At 38.4% G+C, this 23,195-nt stretch overlaps 1 protein-coding gene across 4 annotated transcripts in view; it reads right to left on the bottom strand.

Annotated features, from left to right (window-relative positions):
• Nucleotides 1–3,380: 3,380 nt before the first annotated feature.
• Nucleotides 3,381–23,195, bottom strand: part of cpeb4b (cytoplasmic polyadenylation element binding protein 4b) — a 153,185-nt gene continuing 133,370 nt past the window's right edge. For 2 of the 4 annotated variants that reach the window (XR_009655739.1, XR_009655740.1), the window contains 5 exons: nucleotides 9,938–10,052; nucleotides 9,577–9,758; nucleotides 6,337–6,605; nucleotides 4,473–4,545; nucleotides 3,381–4,354 (listed from right to left, as the gene is read on the bottom strand). Coding sequence is in view for 2 of the 4 variants with exons in the window: in XM_060935904.1 (XP_060791887.1) it covers nucleotides 6,378–6,605; nucleotides 9,577–9,758; nucleotides 9,938–10,052 (525 nt within the window). In the remaining 2 variants the exon portion in view is untranslated. The other 2 variants (XM_060935904.1, XM_060935903.1) reach the window with 2 other exon arrangements.

The raw sequence follows: 23,195 nt of genomic DNA, 5'->3' as shown, positions 1-23,195 counted from the left end.
ATTGTTTTTTGAAAAATATATGCTCATTTTGAATTTGATGTCAACAACACATTTCAAAAAAGTTGGTACAAGGGCATGTTTACCACTGTGTTGCATCACCTCTACTTTTAACAACACTCTGTAAATGTTTGGGAACTGAGGAGACCATAGTAGGCTGTAGTTTTGAAAGAGAAATGTTCTATTCTTGCCTGATATACATTTTCAGTTGCTCAACAGTTCGAGGTCTCCTTTGTCATATTTTGTGCTTCATAATGCGCCAAGTATTTTAAATGGGAGACAGGTTTGGACTGCAGGCAGGCCAATTTCGCACCTTGACTCTTTTACTGCGGAGCCATGCTTAATATGCGCAGAAAGTGGTTTGGCATTGTCTCATCTCATCTCATTATCTGTAGCCGCTTTATCCTGTTCTACAGGGTCGCAGGCAAGCTGGAGCCTATCCCAGCTGACTACGGGCGAAAGGCGGGGTACACCCTGGACAAGTCGCCAGGTCATCACAGGGCTGGTTTGGCATTGTCTTGCTGAAAAAAGGAAGGCCTTCCCTGAAAAAGATTGTCTGGATGGCAGCATATTGCTCTGAAATGTGTATAAATTAATGATCCCTTCCCAGATGTACAAGCTACCCACGTCATGTGCACTAATGCACCCTCATACCATTACATTAGCATTACACAGATGCCCCGTCCCAACTTTTCTGAAAAATGTTGCTGACTTCAAATTCAAAATAAGCATATTTTTTTCCAAAAAATAAATAAAATTCCCAGGTTCAACATTTTATATGTTGTCTTTGTATTATTTTCAATGAAATATAGGGTTTCCATGATTTGCAAATCTTCACATTGTTTTAGCGTCCCAACTTTTTTGGAATTGGGGTTGTATGATTTATCTTGGTTTCAAAAACCTGTAATTTAACGAGTGTTTAAACTTTACATATCCACTGTATATGGAATTATTGAAATCAGCAGATGAAAATGATTAGTGTTTGGAACTGATCTTGGGTCAAGGTCACAGCAGGTCAAATGTATAAAAATGTTTTTTCTTCAGTAGTTTCCTTCCTGTTTGAAGCTTATTTGTGGTGTATTCCAGGCAAATTTGTAACAATAACTAGACTAGAGTTCTTGGTAGCAGAGGCATCCCTGTCAGTGCTGTTGATTCTACTAGTTAATAAATTACTTTGCTCTTTCTTTTGAGCTAATTGAAACCAAGTTGATGGAAAACAAAAAGAGTTGGTGTGTCCCTGTCAGAAAGGTGACAAAAAGGGAGGTTAACATTAAAGAGATGTTAATCATCCAGTGCTGAGTTTTGCAGTCTGCTTCACATTTGAATCATTTAGGATAAAATCATTTATCAAATAATTGTAATTATGGTAGAGCAGTGTGCGTTAGAGCCCTGCACTCCCACGGGAGTCCCGCAGGACCCGCCGCAAAGCAGAGTGGCGCAGGACAAATTTTGAAAGCTCATTGCGGGCGCGGGCAGGAGAGGTGATAAGCTGCAGTCCCGCTAACTAAAAACGTGTTTAAAATAAAATTTATAAATTATTAATTTATGTCTAATTTATGTCTCGCAAAGTGAGAGCTGTCAATCATGAGCACATGCAGCGCTCAACTTGGAATGTTGAATGTCAGCAGAATGTCAGAGTCTAAACAATAAACTTACAATAAACCTAACAATGCCACCTATAAATACATAACATGTAGATCTACATAACATTATCTGTGCCATCTCACAGCAGTTTGCTTAGCTATTTTTAATCAGGGCAAATAGCCTTATAGCCAAAACTAGTATATGATGCTTTAATTTATAGAGATGCCTTTTGTTTACACGTGATTTCCAAATGAGGGGTATTGCAATTTTATATTAGTCTAAATGAACATCTACACCAAGTTGCAAGCATCAGGGGAAGATTATGGACGCACCAAATTTGGCTTAACGGTCATTTAATGGTGAAATGCCGTTCGCACTGTCAGCCAACTTCGGGTTGTTTCTCTGAATTCCGACAATAAACGGGACCATCCCAACACATCGTGGTTTGAACTGGGTCGGTTCAAATCAACTTGGTTCAGACCAAGTTGGTACTACAGCTTTGGGAAACAGTCGTTTTTTGGATGTTAGTTAGTTCAAACTTGCATCGTACCATATTGGTTTAATGCTAACTTGGTTGGTTGTTTGGGAAACGCACCCCTGAACGTGAGCTGTAGATATTTATGCTCAAATCCACTCAAAGTAGGGGGCGGGGCACCATCACGCTGTCTTTAAATTATATTATTTTCTTATAGGCCTACTTGTATTTCTTAGAATGTAAATGTGAGGAGTGACATATAAGCTATGTGCAATGTACAATATTCTTAATATCCACTGTAGATTTTGGTAGGTGTGTTGGGTATCTCTGTAAAGCCTCAGCTGCGCATGCCGCCTGGCAACGCGCACCCTCGCTACGTGCACTAGGTGAAGGATCGGTCAGTGGAGAGCTCAGCATGTTTAATTCCCCAAGCCAATGACAAGAACTTTCGTGAGAAATAACGCGAACGTCTGATGGTCTACATTTCCTAGTAATATTAGATTTCCCTGCCACAGACCAAATCATGCATTAACAGACAATTTTAATTGATGCATATTGTATTTCAGTGAACTATTCATAACGTACAAGAATTGCATGTCTAATTTCTTACCCATGTCTGGCAGAGGACACCGCTGTTGGCAAGTTGCAGAAAGAAGGAAGACAAGTTCAGTAGAGAAAAAGATGGTTGTGAGAACATCAGGACTGATGCAGGAAAAAGGCAAACAATGTCTCATCACAGTTAAGATTTATTCATTCAACATTTCACATTACAAATATTTAAAAATTATGCATATTGTTATAAATGGTTGGCTGCAAACAATTAAATAACATTAGATTTTTCCTTTTTGTTTTCACTAGCACTTACAGACCAACTCCTAGAATATGGACATTTGTATAACATAACTTAATTACAAAGGAAAATACAAAAATAGGAACTTATAAAGTGAAATGACAATACAAATTAAGGTGATATCTTAAGTAAAAAAAAAATGATATTAATAAATACAACAACCTTCCCAAACACAGTTAAAAACTATTGAAATTTTGCCATTAAGTAACATCATTAACAGACATATTTAAATATTTCTTTTCCTTCAGAAAATGTGAACCATATATTGTGGAGCACAATATAGCAATTAGTAAAAACTAGACACTTTAACATATTAAAAGCTTCACCTCAAAAATATAACAAAAATCTGATCAAAATTAGAAAAATTAATTATACATTCCAATTAAAAATATACCAATAAACAGCTAAATACATTATTGACCTAATAATTACAATGCAATCACAGTAGCTTGAAATAAAATAAGCAAATGAGCACAAAAACCTTTAATGTTTTAAAAATAACTTCAATTATTTTATATTAGTACAAATAGTTTGATTTTTTTTTTACAAACACCAGCATGAAAAGGATTACAATAACAGTAGAAAATGACTGTGAAAAACATATTAATATCTTCTTTTAAATGTCAGCAATTAAAAATGGCATTAAAGAATTACATTGCAAAGAGTCTTTATCTGGAAAAAGGTTCAAAAAAAGTATTGCACATAACAACTCGAAGTTAACTTGCAACATTTACCACATTCAAGTCTTAAAGTTCCCCTTCCTCCAAACAGGTTTCTGATTTTACCTCAGACAGACAGTAGGGATGAAGTTCTCAAGTCTTTTCAACAGTGTCTGATAAACTGCTCATTCTGCATGGATAATTTTTTATTCTGAAAGTTGCTCTCTTTGCTTAAATCTTAGCTTTTTCTTCTGCGCATCCTGAACATACTGGATTATGGGGAAGGCATAAAAGAGTAATATACAAGAGGGTGCAGGGTGTCCTTAACAAATTAAAAGTTTAGAAACATCTGGTGCACAACCACAACAATTAATTTTCATATTTAATTCATGTACTTATTTTTGTCATCATGCATGCTAAGGATTACAATAGGAGCTATTTGGCAGTTCAAGAATATATATTTTTTAAATGGTAAAATATCTAAACATCAAACATCCATTCTTGTGATACGAGAGTCAGCCAAATTTAGCATTCTCCTTAGATTATAGTGTATATTCCAGCTATGGAGAGGAAACCAAAATGACAAGTATTTCCAACTAGAATAACCATTTTGAATATTAACATTAATTTAATGACAACTTGTTCTTGCCATGCTGTTTAATATTTATTTAGTCATTAAACTCTAGTGTACAAGATCCAAAACCATAAGCAATATACTTTGATCTTTCCTCTGCAGATCTGAAGTCGCATCAACTCAAGTGTGCGCTTAGTTGTAAAGATTCCTCAGCACTGAAATGTATAAAAAGCATAATTGAAAATAATATATATTAAAATCACTTGACTTTTTTCTCTTAAAAGAAAATTTCCATAAATGCAGATCTCTCAGTAACAAAAGTACAAAAGCTACCTTTCACAATGCGAAAAATTGAGGTATTGCAAAAAGGAGTTTTCCCCATCTGTGAAAAATGTGCCTAAAATGACTGTTGAAAAAACAAAAGTATTTAGAAAAGTAGTGCATAATAAATGTTCATATGTGCATGACAAAATAATTTAGCTAGAAAACACTGTACCAAAAATCATTAGGCCATGTAGAAAATAATCTATCATCTCATTAACAGCAAATTCTTCAAAAAGTGTTTTAACTTCTAAAATGTATAACCATAACACCCACAAGCTGAAGTGGTGGTGCTGCGTGGGTGCACTGGAACATCAAGCCAACGCGAGGATACGTTTCTCACTAGTGTATGAAGTTTACAGTTCATCACTATGTCCCTGACATTTTATGCTAGCACTATCAGATGGTCAAAGTCTGGAATTATTAATTGAGCTGGATGCTGTATTCAAAGTACAAACATTTCAGTTCCAAAACTTAACAGCTAGCAATTTCTCAAAATGACACTCGACTGCTTGAAAGACATGAGTCTCCTTTTAGACCTTTGGAAAAGAAGCAGGTGGACTCGTGGAAAAGCACTATGAGCACTATGCTCGTTTTTTCACTAGTGTTACTCTGGATTTTGACTGCATGCTCATCAATTCAAGGCCAATCTTTGGTTCGTTGGAATTCATCTGGTCTCAAATATCAAAGGGAGTGAGGGGCAAAAAATAAACAGAAATGAGACTTTCACTTGAAAGAGAAAAAAAAAAGTGAGCAGTCTTGCTCACTACTGTACAGCCATCTTTGGTACCCTAACATCTGAAAGTTTTTTTTTTTTTAAATCTATGCTGTAAATCAAAGTGGATAAAGTACAGTGGTAATGTAAATTACCTTCAGTTATGCTTCAAAACTTCAGCTGAGTGGATACTGCAGAACAGGAGGTATCTGGGGTGCTTTTTTTCTTAACTTTCTTTAGCACTTTTTGCCATTAAACCTGTGTTAAGTTGAAAGTGTCAAAAATTGGCTAAAGACCTGTAAGTTAGCATACATTGTTGGACAAAATAAGAATTGCTAGCCTTAAAGTAAGCTGATGAAAGCCATTTTTATTTCTGCAGGGCACCACGGAATTAAAATCCCTAGCTGTTAAACCAGCTAGCATGCAGAGTACTGCATCCTCAGCAGCATACATTCCCCACTAGGATGCTCTGTTTCACTGCTAATCTTATTTTTAATTCAGGAAGTGACACCACAGATTTTCTAACTGTCTTTTCTGCTGTCAATTCCCTTTTCTGTGGTCAGCATGTAAAGGGGAGACCAGCTTAATTTCTACATCTTGCTCAACAAACTAGCAGCTAAACTTGAGGTATAAGTTTTCCTGCAAAAAATGGAGTTCAAGCCCAGACATCTGATGTGGAATCACTTGTTTTGAATTCCTTGTGTGTGTGTGTGTGTGTGTGTGTGTGTGTGTGTGTGTGCGCGCGCGCGCATTTTACCGTTCTTAAAACCCAATTAAGCTTTGGTTAAACACTGGGCTCTTACACTGCATCTGCACTCTATTCCAAAAAAGAAATAAGTGCACTCACACCTTTTCATGTCTGCTCTGTAGCCTTTTGAATCAAATAAAAATAAAACGTAATACTTCTAATTGAGCCACAACAGGTACTGAATAACAAATTACCAACTCTCAATATTTCATGTCTGTGCACCAAGAAAATAAGAAAAATCTAACTGCATTACCTAAATAGTAGAGATGCAGGACACATTGTATTTTCTTCCTGAACATTTTTCGATTGACATCCACTAAAAATTAAAATTAATGAAATTTTGTCCAGATTAAATTAAAAAGGAAACAGCAACAGAAAGTGCATTTATTAGACAATGATTTTGCGACTCCTACCCTTCTCTCCCTCGTCTCTCTCACTCCCTGCCTGTGTAACCTCAGTTCCAACGGAAGGAGATGTGACGAGGTCGGTCACCACCCTCCTTCACCAGTGGTTTGTGGAACTCTCGGCCAGCACGTGAGTGGATGGCCGCCCAGCAGTATTCACAGTAATACTGGAGGCATGTGACATTGGCGCAGAAGAAAGGCGCAAACTTGCCTCCGCAACGCGTGCCCTGGCACTCATCACACAGCTGGTCGTCCAAGACATATGGCTTCACTTCCACCTATCAAGAGAAGGAGAGCTTAAATCAGGGATGCGAAGTGAAATAAATGCACAATAATAACTAATATTATAATATACTGTAGCACAACATGCATTTTCATTTCAGCAGAAATGACAAACCAATTTTTAGCTAACATTTCACACAGAACTCATTAAATACATTTAGTGTGCAGCCCTCACACTTTACAGTACAAAGCAACAAGCAAAAAAACAAAACAAAAACAAACAAAAAAAAGTGTGACTACACTGACCCTCATTTATCAATCTAGCATAGAAACCAGCACAAACTTTAATGCAGAAATTGTACGACAGGGTTCACATGTGATTCATGAAACGTTCATAGCTCGCCAATCACAGCAGAAAAATGATCAAGCATTGATAAACATGATGGTTGAAAACCACTGTCATTTAAATAATTATGCCCTAAATATTCTCAGTTCAGAGGTCGGGCCCCTAGACTTTACAACAGGTAGAGACACATAACACAGCCAAGAACAGAAACCTCACCGTCCCCCAAACAGAAGCTCTAATGTCACAAGTCCAACTGAATGAATTATTTCGATTTGGCAGCCTGAAAAGTAGCATCATAGGAAGTCAGAAAAAATGCAGTATGGAAAGAAATCACTGCTGCGGTCAACAGCATTGTCAATCAAAATCCAGCTGACGTTTGAATATTTAATTTATACATCCGCGATATGTACAGTCTTTATACTGTATATCAGTGGTTCTCAAACCGGGGGGGAGGGCGCGGACACTCGGTGAGTGGGGCATGTGGTCACAGACCGCTCAGTGGCAAATGCAAGGGGCTGGTTTACAGTTGCACCAATAAATAACAAACGTCTTCATCTTCAGTCCAGCCAATGAAAAGGGAGCATTATTTGAAATCTCAGCAAGGAACTTTTATAGGACACACCTCAAGTACATAAGAGATCACAGACATCGGAAACACACCACTGTGCAATCGAGTCGAGCTTGTACCATTGCAGCTTTCATACAGCCTACTATTAGCTTTTCAATTACCTTTTATGAACAGCCTTTTTAAAGGCTATATCCTTGCATATATAATTAGCCTTCCAGCACTGCTATTGCTATAATAATTTAAAGTCTTTTTAAAGACTATTTCAGCCCTCTTTAAAACTCCATTTAAATCTGATCTTACCATCTCTCTTTCCTACCTGTCAACTTACTTTCTCCTTTGCCTACTTGTCAACCTACTCTTTCTCCTTTCTTTAATCTTTCTCCTACTTTTTTCTCTTTCCTCCACATTTTTTCTTCGATTAAAAATTGTAAGGTCCAACACCGTATCACAGTTAATTATATTTTAACTTAATTACATTAAGCACGGTTTGTAGATTGCTCATTTTAGCAGAGCCAAGTCTGGTGCGTGGTGGTAAGGTGCTAGCATTCTTAGCTGAGCAAGTCCCTTTGCGACGTTCACACTTGCAGCATAACGATCTTTTATTGGGTTAATAAACAATATGGACAAATTTCTAATTCGTGAAAAAAAGAGCTGGTCCCACTGATGCACCAGTTCCCAAAAAACCAAAACTCCGCAAATATGACGGACGTTATTTACAATACGGTTTTTCTGTTACTGACACACTGGAACCACGTCCGCAATGCCAATCCAAAAACTTGTCCTCTGGCATGACCGCATAATTGTCGGAAATTGTGACATGCTCCCCAGCCTTGCAGACTTCTTCACTGAGGCACACGGCAGTGATTTCTCCTCTATTTTTCAATCAGCTGCAGATCACCTGTCTGGGCTTAAGCAGCAGTTAGTTTCTTATTTCAAGGAGGACTACTGGTCATTTTCATGGGTTCGGGACCCATTTGTTTGCACTGCAAATGATTTGTCACTGCAAATGCAAGAGCAGCTTATTGAGCTGAAGAGTGACAGCAGGCTGAATCACCTTTTTAGCACCTGTTCTTTTACATTCTTCTGGGTAACACTGATACAGGAGTACCCCCAGCTCTGTAACGTTGCCTTAAAAATTCTCCTAGCTTTCACGTCAACATACTTGTGTGAGGCAGGCTTTTCAAAACTAACTGCGCTCAAAACTAAGCACCGCAATCGCACACAGATTGAGAATGACCTGAGGCTGTGTTTAACTAAAATCGAGCCGAGAATTCGAGAACTCTACCAAACAAAGCAGGCTCATGTGCCACACATTCATAAACACTACCTTCAGTACTCCGGTAGAGTTTGTCCGTTCATTCATGTGTGTTTGTTAGCAACTTTGCAGAAAAAAAAATGTACAGATGGAGTTTCATGAAAATTTTACTAGATACGCGTCTTGGCCCAATGAAAAACTTAAATTTTGGAGGTGATCTGGAACCACGTCTGGATCCAGAAATTTTTAAAAAGGATATACAGTAGGGCAAAATTGAACATTTTCAGTCTCTGTGTTGTCTAACATTGTAATAATACAATACTACACAACAATAAAAAAACAGACCAATAATAATAATAATAAATTGCTTATCTAACTCTTTTCTGGGGAGCCTCAAAGTACACTTGTTACAGTCGGGGGGGGGGGGGGGGGGGGGGGGGGGGGGGGCAGACTGCAAATGTTTGAGAACCCCTGCTGTATATAATAATCACAAATCATTTACATTTCTGTGAAGGGGAAAAAAAACAAAGGGGGGGGGGGTGTCAGATCTCAGACTTACCACCAAAAATTACACAGGTGTGGCGTTTATTTCCTAATTTTAAAAGATGCTTCAGATGAATCAGCCAAGCACCAGTGGTGTTCTGCCTTCAGCTAGTCAAACTGGCCAGGAGCCACCCCACAGAGCCAGGCAACCATGAGCTTTGAGTGTGTGAACCCCACACCCTGCACTGCCACACCTACTGCCCTGGATGCCTTGGGAGACGAAAGCGACTGCTTAACCTCCCCCCCCCTCCCCCTTTTATGAAGGGAGGATGGAGGGAGTATCCTAGTGTGGTTTTGGTGAGAACCAGAACTGACCCGCTTATCGATCTCTCCATGTTGCAGTTGTACAAAACGAGCACTGATAGCAGCAATGTAGCTCTGCTGATTAGAAAAGGCAACCCTCCCTGCTCCCTTAGGGTACTTCAACTCAGGGTCTGTGTCAATCCCTGCGTAGCACACACCACCATACAGCCTGTCCATGATCATCGCCAGCTCCACTATGATCAGGGGAATGGGGAGAGGAAGAAAAAAAAAAAAGACATCTTTTGAGTGAAGAATCATGGAAGAATCAACGGAAAATGAACATTCTGAATTTAGTAGTGAATTACATAAACACACATAATATGAAAACTAAACATTATTAAAAGCAGGGAAATCACCCTGAAATCCAGAATACCTGCACGCAGAGGGCGTGGTACACCACCTACAAAAATAGTCTTTCTGGGATCCAGTGGCTGAGATCCATCCATCACAAAGTCACTATCATTCAGATTCCAAGGGCGGATCTGGACCTGTTATAGAAAATACCAGCTCCGTAAAATGACTTCTAGCATACAGAAAACCAAATGCCTTAGCTTCTCAACCTTAAATCACAGATCCACAGGGGTTAACCTAAGAAATTGTCTTGCAGGGGATATTTTTAACCAACCACTATTATGGAGTTCAATGAAAGCTTGACTTATGGAATATCACGATTAATAATTAACACCAACCAATAATTCCATGACGAATGTTTAATTTGGTTAAGATTTTGTTCAATTTGGAAGCACATTTCCCCCCTAAAGCACAGCAGAATTGTATCCAAGGGCAGTGCGTTATACCATAAAGATTTTATTGTGATATTTTCACACAAACACACACGTATGTATGTAATATATACATACGCGCTTGAAAGTTTGTGAACCCTTTAGAATTTTCTATGTATGTGTGTATGAACATTCTGAATTTAGTGAATTACATATACACACACACTTTTAGGACTTGTGTGAAAATTTGTTGTTGTTTTAGGTCATATTTATGAAATTCTAAAGGGTTCACACACTTTCAAGCACCTGTGTGTGTACATACGTACATACATACGAACATACATACGAAACCATAATGACTATATAGACTATAGAAGCCACATAGATCCTTACACGCTAACAAAGGAGGAAGTTTCCTAGGAAAGAAAAATTTACTTGCCAAATTTGAGATAAGTGAAATAAATTTTGATTCTATTGTAGCCGTAACTAAATACAACCCCGATTCCAAAAAAGTTGGGACAAAGTACAAATTGTAAATAAAAACGGAATGCAATAATTTACAAATCTCAAAAACTGATACTGTATTCACAATAGAACATAGACAACATATCAAATGTCGAAAGTGAGACATTTTGAAATTTCATGACAGCAACACATCTCAAAAAAGTTGGGACAGGGGCAATAAGAGGCTGGAAAAGTTAAAGGTACAAAAAAGGAAGAGCTGGAGGACCAAACTGCAACTCATTAGGTCAATTGGCAATAGGTCATTAACATGACTGGGTATAAAAAGAGCATCTTGGAGTGGCAGCAGCTCTCAGAAGTAAAGATGGGAAGAGGATCACCAATCCCCCTAATTCTGTGCCGACAAATAGTGGAGCAATATCAGAAAGGAGTTCGACAGTGTAAAATTGCAAAGAGTTTGAACATATCATCATCTTCAGTGCATAATATCATCAAAAGATTCAGAGAATCTGGAAGAATCTCTGTGCGTAAGAGTCAAGGCCGGAAAACCATACTGAGTGCCCGTGATCTTCGGGCCCTTAGATGGCACTGCATCACATACAGGCATGCTTCTGTAGTGGAAATCACAAAATGGGCTCAGGAATATTTCCAGAGAACATTATCTGTGAACACAATTCACCGTGCCATCCGCCGTTGCCAGCTAAAACTCTATAGTTCAAAGAAGAAGCCGTATCTAAACATGATCCAGAAGCGCAGACGTCTTCTCTGGGCCAAGGCTCATTTAAAATGGACTGTGGCAAAGTGGAAAACTGTTCTGTGGTCAGACGAATCAAAATTTGAAGTTCTTTATGGAAATCAGGGACGCCGTATCATTCGGACTAAAGAGGAGAAGGATGACCCAAGTTGTTATCAGCGCTCAGTTCAGAAGCCTGCATCTCTGATGGTATGGGGTTGCATTAGTGCGTGTGGCATGGGCAGCTTACACATCTGGAAAGACACCATCAATGCTGAAAGGTATATCCAGGTTCTAGAGCGACATATGCTCCCATCCAGACGACGTCTCTTTCAGGGAAGACCTTGCATTTTCCAACATGACAATGCCAAACCACATATTGCATCAATTACAGCATCATGGCTAAATGATATATTTTCTCAGTTTAAACATTTGATATGTCATCTATGTTCTATTCTGAATAAAGTATGAAATTTTGAAACTTCCACATGATTGCATTCCGTTTTTATTTACAATTTGTACTTTGTCCCAACTTTTTTGGAATTGGGGTTGTACAAAGACAATAGTTATGCATACTATTAATTAACTTAATGTGAAGATAATTAATAGATAACCAACAGATTATTATTTTTTTTTTAAAGATTGTGTCCATTTTTAGCCTTTTGTTTGTAATTATTCGTATCTGTACATGCAGGATCCCACCAGCTCTGCTGATCAACTTAGTGGTGCTTGAAAGTTTGTGAACCCTTTAGAATTTTCTATATTTCTGCATAAATATGACTTAAAACATCATCAGATTTTCATGTAAATCCTAAAAGTAGATAACGTGAACCCAGTTAAACAAATGAGAAAATTACTATACTTGGTCATTTATTTATTGAGGAAAATGAGCCAATATTACATATCTGAGTGGAAGTGCATCATGGCATGAACAAAGGAGATTTCTGAAGACCTCAGAAAAAGCGTTGTTGATGCTCATCAGGCTGAAAAAGATTACAAAACCCAATGCTTGGAAAACCTCATGTCCGATTGTCCCAGACGACTAAAGTGTGTGCAAGGACAAGTAAAACTTTAATGGTAATCGTCCAATCGGACGACAAAAGTTAGTGCTGGCAACCTAAGCAACACAGGTGCTAAGAGAGCAGGGAACCAATGTAAAGTAGCTCATCTTATTTCATGGGAAATGCATTAAAAAGTTTTATTCATCAACACAATATATGAAAGTACAAAAAATATTTTGAGGAAATCATTCAAATTTCCTTGTTTTTGGTTATAATTCATCGAGGTATGCGTGTTCGAGTGTACTGGAAAACATCAGCTAAGAGGGGTCCAGGTAATGACGTAATTATACCAATTGGCTAAGGGCGACAAGAGTCAAGGACATCGTGTGCCAGCAGCGTAGCTGAAGCGGGCAGGTGTCAAACTTGGAACTTTTATATCATGATTGGAGTTAATAATAAACAATATCACTGAATAAATGTTCCTTCCCTCTAACCTGTGTGTGTGTGTGTGTGTGTGTACATACACACACACACTACATGAAGACTAAGTACAGGCATATTAGACACTCGCTTACTTAAGAGTTTCCAAATCATTTAAGCTCCAAATCTGACCAGAAGTCAGAAACACGAGTGTCAATTTCAATTCAATTAAATGGAATTGTTTATTGGATGTGGCTCAGTTTTTTTTTTTTGAGGTTAGCCTTGAAAGCTGTGAATATTAATCAAACTCCTCATTTATATTCTTTCATTTTAACACTAGTAGGCCCTACTTAGAAATGCAAAGGCCAACAGAGCACAAAGGGTATTAGAAATACTCTTCTATTACTTTATTTTGATAGAGAATGGGAGATGTGAATGACATTCAGTGCTTATTTATGCACATTTTATAACTATCTGTAATTAACATTGATTTCTCCTTTGTAATGTATAAATGAGAGTTAAAATCAACTTTATATTGCACAAATAAAGCTATTTGGTGAAACTTTGAAGGAGAGTAATCGATTTAACGTTTTAGCTAGTTAGCATAATTAATAGTAATTAAATACTACTTTGCATAATTGGTTTTTACTAATTGTTTAAACTTTCTTTTCAGTACACAATCATCTATGTGCCTGCCAATTTCCATGCAAATATCTTGAAAAATAAAAATATTAAGAAAAAACCCATTTGCTCTCATTTGTTAATTAGGCCCATTTTGAACCATGTTATCCCAATACATAATATTACGGCAGTTTTCTAAAAATTAAGCCGTTTTTTCCAATCTTATTTGTAACCTCAAGAACTGCTAAACATTTTAATTCTGTAAAAACTATGTTGCATTAAATTCTGAATTCAATGAGACCAGTTTCAAGCAACTTGGATTGAATTTTCACCTGATATGCCTACTAAGTATACATGCATCGCAGAGCCAGGTGGTGCTCATGCACTCTTGTGCACACCTGTGGCCAGTTCAGATTCATCAGACACCGGTCATATATGGGCATCGCTCACTACAGGCACCCGTTCATGAGCTCCAGTGCTGTGCTTGCTCGCTGCATTTTTGCACTTTTCTCCAGAACTATCCATACTTGCTTTTGGTCATGTTTTCTGTATGTTTTTTTTTCCCTCCCTGCTGCTGACTCCAGTTTTGGGTTAATAAAGCACCCCCCTTTTCCCGGAGTCTGCGCCTCCCATCTCCTGCTACTGCCAGCAGTGAGATTGTAATATAATAGGCTTAATACTCATTCGTATAAATACGGAGGTAATTATAGGAAACTGTGGTCGAGAAATTCTGACTATTTCTCAATGACCACCTTGAGCGACTCGGCAAAATGGCAGTCAACGGCTTTGTCACCATAAGTAACAAGAGTGCTCCGAGAGCACAATATCCCCCGCCACGATATATTGCAAACGAAATTGCAATCTGCGTATTACTGTCCTATAGCAAAGCCTTTTGCCAAGTCTCGCAAAATTCCTCCAAAAATTGTGAGGGGAGCTGATTTCAGAAGTTGAGAACCCTTTCCAGGACGGACAGACTGACAGATGGACAGACTTTGCCACGACAATCCCCCTTCGGGCCTTTCAGCCAGCAGGGGATAAAAATGACAAATTATGAAAGAAAATGCTGTTCCTAAAAGCACTAAAGATGCTATGATGTTTGGTCTAAAACTATTCAAAGGTAAAGTGGAATTGTGATTTATTTATTTCAAAACAGAAGTATTTTTTGTGACTCAGCATGGATAAGTGACAAGCCTGCACCATGCCATTATTACATGTGTTCCACTTCTGAAGTTTGAATTTTTTTAAAACACAATTTAAAAACAAACAAACAAACAAAACACCCAAACACCCTGTATTTATATTTAAACAATTATCTACCTCAGACTCTGTGAATATCGGTGAAAAATAACCCAGACTTCGTCTCTGCTATTATTCACTGATATTTCATTTTGCCTTTGGTGAAAAATTGTTAATTTAGCTCATTCTGTGCATCATTATACAGACTCTTCACTGGTGTATTCATGGAGGTAAAACACTGCAGCTACCTGCTCCTTTAGGAGGAAAGTGGATATTTCTGATAAATCGTGACTTATGATATTCAGTTAGCTGACAATATGAATGGTCATATTGCAATAAGTGATCAATGTGTCACCCAACCCTATGTCCAGCATTCTATGTTCTGTTAAAGAGGTACTGTACACTTACTGTACATATGTTTTTTTGAGCTATTGTTGAAAATGGCTCAAAATGCCATCTACTGGTTAAAATCATCCTGAACCTTGCAAGGTCGATACTGACCTAGATTGACCATTTCGCACTTCTCTAGGTCATGAACATTTTTTTTTTAAATAAAAAGTTACTGCCCTCTAATTACCCTGCCCTTGAGTAGAAGTCTGTGAAAACATGCTCATTTTCAAATACATGGTAATCGAGACACATTCATAGGTGTATATGCCCCCACCCCTCCATGTACCCTACCCCATGTTTAAAAATAAATGCAAGAAAGCACAGATACGAGTGCTCCACAGCCCATGATCTGTGTAAAATGGACTTTATACTGGAGGTGTACATCCCAGAGAGGTATCCTGAGAAACTCCAACAAAAATCTGCGGTTATTTCTTTTTACCATCTTGCAGGTGGTCATATATGGTACTCGCACAATGTTGTATCAGGGCTCGACATTAAGGACTGCCCGATTGCCTGGGGCAAGTGAAACATGCATTTGGGCAAATGGGATATGTCCCCAACATGCCTGACCGGGCAAGTTGGAATGAGCATATATTACGAAGTATGCAGTATGGTACGCGTACTGTTTATAGACCCCTTGTGCATGACGTCACGCATCATGTGATAATTACAGCTGGGGTCAGACAGACAGTCTTTCATGCAAGCAAGGCTTAAGCTGTCTTCAGAATGGTTAATTTTTGCACTGTTTTTGCTTGTTCAAACAGAGAAATAGATAAGGCATTACCGTCTCCCCGCTATCAAGAAAAACGTTAACAAATAGAAGCAAATGCTTCAAGAACAATGAGGAAATGAGTGGTTAAATAATACGAAGAGAGGAGCGAAGCCTGAAAACTCCAGAGAAATTCACGATTGTATTCAAAATGTATTTTACAAAAACAAAGTCGGAAGTGAGTATGGAAGTGTTTGCTTAAGAACCGTGTTTTATTTTTTTCTGCTCGCATTCGAGTTAGCTCCTTCATGAAAGTGTTTGATTTTCTTACAGGTGAAGCAGCTTCCTTATTCGACACAGAAAACCCAGACTGGTTTCAAACAACTCTGGCATTTAAAAAAAAATAAAATAAAATAAACCTCAACAAGGAGTGACATGCGCGATATATCCTGAAAGAATGGAACAGATTAAGAGCAGAGAGAGCTGGAGCTTTGTTTCTGTTATCAGAGAAACAGTCCTGTGCAAAATGTCTCCATGTACTCAGAGTGTAGTAATGAACCTACAGTCAGAGAGTTCGACAGAAACACACTGAACTTTACAACAGCTGCATGCATGCAAAATGGAAATAAAATCGACTAAGGCAGGAAAAACTACTTTGGATAAAATAGTTATTGTCCGTTACACACTGATCAACCTGTGTGACTCAGTTATGCCTTTTGAATAGAGAGTAAATGAAGAGAGAACTGAACATTAACCATTTATTGAAATTATTTTTTACAAGGGTGACTATAGTTCCTGTATGACTACAGCTACAATTGGAATGTGCAGATTCTGTTAGCATTTATAATTATTGTACCATCCACTATTAGATAAAATTAAAATAAAATCTTACAACATTGTTTGAAAGTCTAGAGCAAGATATATTATTTTACAAATAGCACTTCAGATATTAACAATAATAAGCATCACTGTATAAAATGATAGCGTGCAAATAGCTGTGTAATTAGATGTCCGTGGAGTTGCTGAGACACGGATGGGGAGTAATACCATCTAACCCACAGTTCAGGTTGGAGTCCTTTGAGAATAAATGCTTTGGCTTTTCCAGCACTCTGTCCCCAAAAGCTGATGTCAGGAAAGTCTTTAAACAAAGAAGGTTTTCTTGCTTTTATATATATATATATATATTTTTTTTTTTAAACCAATGTTTCCCTTTTTAGATGTTTTGATAGTTCAGTTAGTCATTCTGGGAATACTCAGGTCAGTCAGTTTTGTTGATTAAACAGATAAAAGTACATGCTTTGTGTTTCAATAACCAAACTTCAACTCAATGTGTGAGCTTCATTTTATATTGCAATTCACAACTATTCTAAGGTTTTCATTTAAAAAAAAAATCGTCCTCACAAAATAGGGGGCAAGTGGAAATTAACCCCCACTTGCCCCCCAGGGCAAGTGGGTTTAAAAGTTGATGTCGAGCCCTCTGCATGATGCATACTGATTTTCTTCATTTATGGCTTCATCCCGTGGTCATGGTGGTATAACCACTGTACAACTACATTCCAAAAAAGGTGAAATTAGTGCATCTCAAAAAATTAGAATATCATGAAAAAAGGGTTTTTTGTAATTTAATTAAAAAAGGTAAAACTTTCATATAGTCTATATTAATTACACAAAGTAAAATATTTTAACCCTTTTTGTGTTTAATTTTGATTATGGCTTACAGCTCATGAAAATCAGAAATTCAGTATCTCAAATTTTTAGACAATTTCCTAAGATCAAAAAAGGATTTACGACACAAATGTCCAGCTTCTGAAAAGCATATTCATTTGTACACTCAATACTTGGTTGGGGGTCCTTTCCCATGAATTACTACATCAATGCGGCACAGCATGGAGGCAATCAGCCTGTGGCAATGCTGAGGTGTTATTGAAGCCCAGGTTGCTTTGATGGCATCTTTCAGCTCGTTTGTTTCTCATCGTCCTCTTGACAATAGTTTAGGTCAGGCAAGTTGGCTGGCCAGTTGAACACAGTAATATCATGGACAGCAAACCATTTGGTAGTAGTTTTGGCACTGTGGGCAGGTGCCAAGTCCTGCTGAAAAAGGAAATCAGTATCCCCATAAAGCTTGTCAGCAGATGGAAGCATGAAGTGCTCTAAAATCTCCTGGCAGAGAGCTGCGTTGATTTTGGACTTGATAAAAACATAGTGGACCAACACCAGCAGACAGCATGGCACCACAAATCACCAGAGACTGTGGAAACTTCACAGTGGACTTCAAACACCTTGGATTCTGTGCCTGTCCACTCTTCCTCCAGACTCTAGGACCTTGATTTCCAAATGAAATTAAAAATTTACTTTCATCTGAAAAGAGGACCTTGGACCACTGAGCAACAGTTTAGTTCTTTCTCTCCTTAGCCCAGGTAAGACGCTTCTGACATTGCCTCTGGTTCAGGAGTGGCTTGATATTAGGAATGTGACAGTTGTAGCCCCTTTCCTGAAGACATCTGTGTGTGGTGGTACATTCTGTGTGATGTACTTCCTGTTTTCTGAGTTGTTTGCGAGGAGTCTTTTTTTCCACGAGTGCTGGCATAAATCACTAATCTTTTAATCTTCTCTACAAATAATTTTCCAGTATCTTTTTCATTTTTGATCTTACTTTCACTCTCCCTTTTCTGCATTTAAAGTTTTTTTTTGGAAGAATGCCAAGACTGGAAGTTTTTTACCTTCCGTGCAAAGACCACAAGTGGAGGCCATCCACATCAGATCTGCTTTAATATCAACAGATCTTTGATTAAGGTACGTAAATCCATTCATCATGGCACACCTTCAGCTTGTTCAGTGTGCTGAGTGCAGGACGTTTAGTCATTCTTCCTCAGTCACTAGTGATGGCTTTATTTGTGATAAGTGCAGATTAGTTACCGTATTTTCTGGACTATAGAGCGCACCTGTATATAAGCCGCATCCGCTCTATTTTAAAAAAAAAATTTAAAAAAAGATATACAAGCCGCACCGGGCTATAAGCCGCAGATATCTATGTTGAAAAATTAGATATTTACTGCATGTACAGAACGATTTTGTACTGTAAATGTACATGTATGTACCTGAACAGATTCTTTCCGAACAGTGCCTTTTAACATGGCAGCAACTTTGCTGATTAAAACGGAACAGAACCAAGAGAAAATAACCGGTATTTATTTACCTTCATTTCTCCTGTGTTTGAAACCACAAGTCACTTTAATCATCTTCGCTGGATTTGAAAATAATTACCAGTTAGTAATTTGTCATGCGTGTTCTATCTGCTAAAGATCTGCTAATTCTTCTTTGCATTGATTTTTCGTCTATCTTATTTTTGATTCTACTTCCGGTTAGAGCGCCCCTAGCTCGCTCTCTCTTTTTTTTTTTAGTCACCCAGGTTAGTTGTAGAATAGGCTCTTGAACCATACCCCAGTCCAGCAGGTGGCGGTAATGCACCTCATACGTTAAGTTGCCAACCGCCATAAAAATCCAAGAAGAAGAGCGCCCCTAGCGGTGGAAGAAAAATCCACAGAATAGCCGCACCTTTGTATAAGCCGCATGGTTCAAAACCTAGGAAAAAAGTAGCGGCTTATAGTCCAGAAAATACGGTAGTTCTCAGACGGAGAAGACGGCAGCTTTGGAGGTGCATATCTAGACTTGAGAAGATTAGTGAGAATGAGGACAGTGTAGTTTCTGCAGGTCTACCAAATGGCTGTATGATGCATACAGTGTTGTACTGTCTGTGCTCGTCACTCTTGCTCTCAGCCACACCACTGGCTAGCGGCAACGCTGTGAACTGTGGAGCCGAGTGTGTAAGCCTTCACTGCCAGTTATTGCCTCTCATATAGTAAGACCTATGTGCCCCAGATATGGGATCCTTCCCGAGGTGGTAGATGGTAACTGGGTACCTTGTGGACCTAAGCAGAAGCACAAGGTCTTGGAGGTGACTAAGCCCCTAGATGCACAGCACTCATGGCCCACCAGCATATGGATATGCCCTGATGCCTGCAAACCTAGTCCTCAGCTATGGGTCAAATAGCTCCACTGCCTTGTGGATGGCTTTTGTTAGCCAAAGGCTATGGGAGAACATCCAGAAGAAAATCTGGGTAGATGCAACTCGTGAGCAGGGTAAACGCAATCATCTACGGGAAGGACAACCAGGAGAGAAAACCCGGTCCACCAGAGGGGAGGTTGGGCACAAGGTTAACAGCCCTGTCCTGTATATATTACAAAAAAAAAAAAAAATGTTCCAGAAACGCTGCCATAGATGAAACCCAGAACAGGCATACTGCTGAGGTAACCAACATGACACATTTGGGTGAAAGCCAAAGGGAAGCCCAAAAACTGATAGGTTCCATAGTGGCGCCAAAACTTAATATGTACATAGGATACTCGAATGCAAGAACAATGGCAGACATATCAAAAGCAGCACAAGTAGCGTAATACAAGCATATGAATCAACAAAGAATGCAGAGAAAGAAGAGTTTTACCATCAACTTCAAGATAGTGTTTCAGCTTGCAATAAACACATGTTAATTGTTATAGGCAACTTGAATGCTAAAGTAGGCAATGACAACAGCCACATGCAGGAAGTACTTGGAAAACATGGATGTGGGACAATGAATGAAAAATGATGAAATGCTATGTAACTTTTGTCACCTTAATGGGTTTATAATTACTGGTTCCATATTTCCTCACAAAGAAATCCACAAAGTAACATGGAAGTTCCCTGATGGAAAAACTGCAAATCAGGTAAACCATGTAATAAGTGGGGATGAGAGGTCATCAGTACTAGACACAAGAGTAATGAGAGGAGCTGATGTATACAGCGACCACTACTTAGTAAGAACAAAAAAATTAGAATCAAACTTTTTAAAAACAAAGGAGCCAAAAATGAACACAAAAGTGAAAGATTTGATCTGAATAAACTTAAGAGTGGTGAAGTCAGGAAAAAAAAAATACGACCTGGAAGTTAGAAACAGATTTCAAGTACTAGAGGAAAATGATTTAAACGATCCATTAATGAAGTATGAAAAAAATAACAGTAGCGATATACAAGGAGGCAGAAAAACACGTATTGGGAAAGACAAAAAAGCTCCGTAAGCCATGGATAACCAACGAAACATGGAACAAGGTAGAAGAGAGAAAGGAGATCAAGGTGAAAATAGAGTGTGCAAGATCGGAAAGACAAAGAGACTGAATGAAGAGTACAATCAGAAAAATAAAGATGTAAAGAAAAGTGCACGTGAGAAATTGGTACAACAAAATGGCAGATGATGTAGAAAAGGCAGCAGAGAATGGTAGGAGCAAAGAACTATATAACATTACAAAGATTATATCTGGTGAAAGAAAGAGGCAACATACAGGAGTGAAAGGAAAATATGGAAAGCTAAAAACAGAAAAAAATATGATAGATTAAAGAAACAGGTAGAACACTTCAAGTGTTAAATAGGGAAGACCCACTACATCCAATAACGGACGATGATCCTGACGAAGTACAAGAGATTGAATTGGGTGAGGGGACGGTATCAGAGGTGAAAACAGCTTTGAAAAGGATGCAAAATGGTAAATCTGCAGGGATAGACAGTATTACGCCAGAACTTGTAAAGTGTGACATAGATGGAACAGCAAGAAAATTGACAGGAATATTTAATAGGTTTTGGGAAGAAGAGAAATGGCCATCAGATTGGAAAAAATGAATTATTTGTAAGATCTTTAAGAAAGGTGACATGACCGATTGTAACAACTGGAGAGGAGTGATGCTTCTACCTGTTATCAGTAAAATAATTTGCAGGATGCTAATTGAAAGATTAAAGAAAGGCGTGCACAAAAAAATTAAGGAAAGAACAAGCAGGATCTAGACCAAACAAGGGAACAACGGAACAGATATTTATACTGAGAAACAGCCTAGAACAAATGAATTGAGATCAGCACTGTACATACATTTCATAGATTTTGAGAAAAGCATTTGATTCAGTACACAGAGTTTATGGAAAATAATGAAGAGCTATTGGTATACTGGAGAAAATTAGCAGAACTATAAGGGATACATACAATTGATTTAAATGTACAGTTATTGATGAAGGCGAAACATCTGAATGGTTTGAATAAAGTCAGGAGTGAAGCAAGGATGTGTTGTCAGGATTTCTATTCCTTCTGGTCATAGACTGGACTGTGAGAAGAACAGCAGCAAACAAAGCCAAAGGGATCAGATGGAATTTTAAACACCATTCTAGAAGATCTTGACTTTGCAGACAACATAGTGTTGTTACCATCCAAATTTAGTGATCCTGATGAAAAACTCAGAAACTTACAATCGAAGCTGTAAGATTTGGGATGAAAAATCAATCCTAAAAAGTCTAAGACCCTAAGATCCCACCAAGCAAAGAGTAGATCAGTGTCAATAATGTAAAAATGGAGGACATAGACAAATTTATGCATCCTGGAGCAGTGACAGAAAAAGAAGGAGGAGGTAGTAGTGATGTACAGCATAGACTACAGAAGGCAAGAGGGGCATTCCATTGGTTAAGAAATGTATGGACAGCAAGACAGACTGGAAGAGAAACAAAAATACATCTTTATAAATCATTAGTAAGACCTGTATTGCTATATGGATGTGAGACATGGAAGGTCACTAAAGCTGAAAAGAAAAATGCAACACGTTTCAACATCAGTGCCTAAGAAAGTTATTCAAAATTAGATGGCAAAGTAAAACATCAAACAAGAAAATAAATGAAATTGCAAAAACAAGAAACATCAGCTGTGAGATAAGGAGAAAAATGTGGACATGGCTAGGACACATTTTAAGACATGAGAAGGACAACAACAGTATTGTGGTACTAGGATGGGCTCTGGAAGGGAAAAGAGCTAGAGGCAGGCCCAAAATGACATGGAGAACAACGGAAAGAAAGAGGAACCATCAAGGATGGCCTAGTTGGAATGCGGCCAGGACTGCAGCACAAGACAGAAAGGGTTGGTCAGCCAGTGTGGAGGCCTTATGCGACTTATGGCGCGGAGAGACTTAAAGTAAGGTAGTTTCTGCAGAGGAAAGTCTGGATGCCCTAGGTGGAGTTAACAATCCCCCAACTCCAGCATTATAGTCCTCACAGCGAGGCAAATGGATGAGTCGGTGGCATAAATGTAGAGCCAAAGCTACTGTTGAGGCTCGCCCACGGGAGCACCACTCCTCTCCGCTTCACGTGCCAAACAGGTCCACTCTCTGCAGTGATGCACCCGCTAAGAAACCTAAAGAGCTCTGGTTACAAGAGACTACCATACGGCAGGTGAAATTATCTAGGCCTTTAGGGGTAACCAGCAGCTTTAGT

This window comes from Neoarius graeffei, chromosome 12, assembly GCF_027579695.1.
Source record: "Neoarius graeffei isolate fNeoGra1 chromosome 12, fNeoGra1.pri, whole genome shotgun sequence".
NCBI lineage: Eukaryota > Metazoa > Chordata > Actinopteri > Siluriformes > Ariidae > Neoarius > Neoarius graeffei.
Note: the sequence above shows the minus strand (reverse complement) of the source record. Positions and strands in the feature narration are given on the sequence as shown.